We start from the raw sequence: 3,139 nt of genomic DNA, 5'->3' as shown, positions 1-3,139 counted from the left end.
AAAAAAAAAAAAAAAAAAAGACAAATAGAGAAAACTATCTGCGCATTTGTGTTTTTTGTTTTCTGGCATGGATTGACTTGACTTGTAAGTATCAACATTTTAATGAGTCAGATTCTATCATATACTAAAAGTTTTTTAAAAAGACAACATAAACTATTTTATTGATTCATCAACAGCTTGTACAGCCAAGCATTTCTTTTGCAAAGAGGAAAAGTCAGAGCTATATCTAAAGAGTTATTTCTTTTGGCCAGGCACGGTGTCTCACACCTGTAATCCCAGAACTTTGGGAGGCTGAGGCGGGTGGATCACAAGGTCAGAAGTTTGAGACCAGTCTGGCCAACATGGTGAAACACCATCTCTGCTAAAAATACAAAAATTAACCAGGCACAGTGGCGTGGACCTGTAGTCCTAGCTAGTCAGGAGGCTGAGGCAGGAGAAGCACTTGAAGTCGGGAGGCAGAGGTTGCAGTGAGCCGAGATCGTGCCACCGCACTCCAGCATGGGTGACAGAGCAAGACTCTGTTCCTTTTTTTTCTTTTTTTTTTTTTTTTTGAGACGGAGTCTCGCTGTGTCGCCCAGGCTGGAGTGCGGTGGTACGATCTTGGCTCACTACAACCTCTGCCTCCTGGGTTCTAGCGCTTCTCCTGCCTCAGCCTCCCGAGTAGCTGGGATTACAGGCATTCACCACCATACCTGGCTAATTTTATTTGTATTTTTAGTAGAGACAGGGTTCTTCCATGTTGGTCAGGCTGGTCTTGAACTCCCAACCTCAGGTGATCCATCTTCCTCAGCCTCCCAAAGTGCTGGGATTATAGGCGTGAGCCACTACGCTCGGCTAATAGTTACTTCTTTTAAGACTTACTCTTATACGGTGGTGTCTCTACAAGATAAGAAAATTTATTTATGTATTTATAAAATTGTGATATTGAACAAGGTAAAGAATAGTGACAATAAATTCTGTGTTTATGTTGTATTTAATATTTTAATATCCTAACAGAAAGCAGATTTACAATATCTTTGTAGCGTTTGGACAACTTAATTTAGTTAATTACAATTTGAATGTTAAAATTTCGACAGATCTTTTCTCTCAAATAATTTGTGTAAAATTTTTAAGAATTGAAAGTTTTTATTGAAAGCCCTTTAAAGAGAATTTTATTGATAAGTCTTTGCTTTTAAAAATAGGTTCCAATTTATTGTGCCTAAAGAATGGAACAGCAAATATAGGCCTGTATGCATTCATCTTGCTGGAACAGGAGATCATGTAAGACTTTATTATAATGCCTTAATCTCCAGATAATTTGTTAACATATTCTCCTTAACAGATGTGGCTACTGTATTCTTTTGAGTATGTGTTCTTTTCTTTCCTTAGCATTACTGGAGGCGACGAACACTAATGGCCCGTCCTATGATTAAAGAAGCCCGAATGGCTTCTTTATTGTTAGAAAACCCTTATTATATCCTTTTGTGATATCTAAGAAATATTTTGCCTTGTTTATTTATTAATATAGTTAGTCATCAGAAGAAATGATAGTAACCAAGTTTTCTAAACCAGTTAAATTTAGTCATCAGTTCAGAAAATACTTAAGAAGCAATAATCAAAAGGAGAGAAAGACTATTTCATGCCTCTTAAAAATTAACATAAGGATTGTACTTCTATTGTGCAGTAAAGAAATTGTACTTCTATTTCTTGGGAGACTTATGCTAGATTTTTAATATTAGTAAGTCAAATGTTTACTATTAAGGAAACACTCATGTTTTAAATGCATTTACAGTATCAGTTGAGGTTTAGACAGTTCTTAACTTAATTTTCAAGATGACGTCAGACTATTCACAGAAGAAGAAATGAAACTGATGCACAGATATAAAGAAATGTCCAACGTTGCTGGTAATAAATGTAGAGTTAAAACAATAATGATCAACTATTTAAAAAAAACACAGTACTGGTGAGGCTGCTTTGAAATGGGCACTCTTGTTATTAATGACAGAAAATTAGTTCAACCATTTGGGAAAACATTTTTTACCATGTGTATCAGGAGCTTTGAAACATCATATCCCTTGACAAAATGATTTTGATTCTGGGAAATTTATTCTAAGGATAAAAACTAAGAAATAATTAAATAACAAAAACATGTTTGTATAGCTTTAGTTTAGACAGTAAACCATTAGAAATAGCTCAATGTCTAAAATAGAAATAGTTATGTAAACTGTGGTTCATAATATTGGAATTTTATGCAATTGCTTGTGTTACATTTATTTCTCTACCTGTGTTATGTTTATTTCTCTACTGCTTACTACCTTTGTGACCTTGGCTATTACATAACCTTTTAGTACCTCAATTTTCTCATTGATAAATGGGAATAATCTCTTAGGTTATTGAGGTTATTAAATGATTAATACTATCTAGAACAGTGCCTGATAAATAATAAGCATTCAGTAAGTTTTAACTATTATTATTAAAAAGTTTACAATAATGTATGACAAGTATTTCTGATGTGAAAATAGGATATAGGCCAGGTGCAGTGGCTCACGCCTGTAATCCCAACACTTTGGGAGGCTGAGGTGGGCACATCATCTGAGGTCAGGAGTTCAAGACTAGCCTGGCCAACATGGTGAAACCCCATCTCTGCTAAAAATATAAAATTAACCTGGCATGCTGGCACATGCCTGTAATCCCAACTTCTCAGGAGGCTGAGGCAGGAGAATCACTTGAATCCAGGGGACAGGTTGCAGTGAGCCAAGATCACGCCATTGCAATCCAGCCTGGGCAAAAAGAGTAAAACTCTGTCTCAAAAAAAAAAAAAAGAAAAGAAGATAGGATATAGACTCTATGGTGTGGCACAGGTATGCAAAAAAACTAAAAACAAAATCCAAAGCAAAAACTGTGCATTGGCCTGGCACGGTGGCTCAACACCTGTAATCCCAGCACTTTGGGAGACCGAGGCAGGAGGATCACCTGAGGTCAGGAGTTTGAGACCAGCCTGGACAACATGGCAAAACTCCATCTTTACTGAAAATACAAAAATTAGCTGGGTATGGTGTCGTGCGCCTGTAATCCCAGCTACTTGGGAGGCTGAGGCAGGAGAATCGCTTGAACCCAAGAGGCAGAAGTTGCAGTGAGCTGCCTGCACTCCAACCTAGGT

At 37.0% G+C, this 3,139-nt stretch overlaps 1 protein-coding gene across 1 annotated transcript in view; it reads left to right on the top strand.

Annotated features, from left to right (window-relative positions):
• Positions 1-3,139, top strand: part of LOC105538409 (chromosome unknown open reading frame, human C4orf29) — a 67,219-nt gene that overhangs the window by 41,501 nt on the left and 22,579 nt on the right. The window contains exons 6-7 of the mRNA XM_011978260.1: positions 1,182-1,260; positions 1,369-1,463. Of these exons, the coding sequence (XP_011833650.1) occupies positions 1,182-1,260; positions 1,369-1,463 (174 nt within the window). The remainder of the gene's footprint in view (positions 1-1,181; positions 1,261-1,368; positions 1,464-3,139) is intronic.

The sequence above is a fragment of the Mandrillus leucophaeus genome, unplaced genomic scaffold (assembly GCF_000951045.1).
Source record: "Mandrillus leucophaeus isolate KB7577 unplaced genomic scaffold, Mleu.le_1.0 Scaffold191, whole genome shotgun sequence".
Lineage (NCBI taxonomy): Eukaryota > Metazoa > Chordata > Mammalia > Primates > Cercopithecidae > Mandrillus > Mandrillus leucophaeus.
This window is presented reverse-complemented; position numbering and strand designations above follow the sequence as displayed.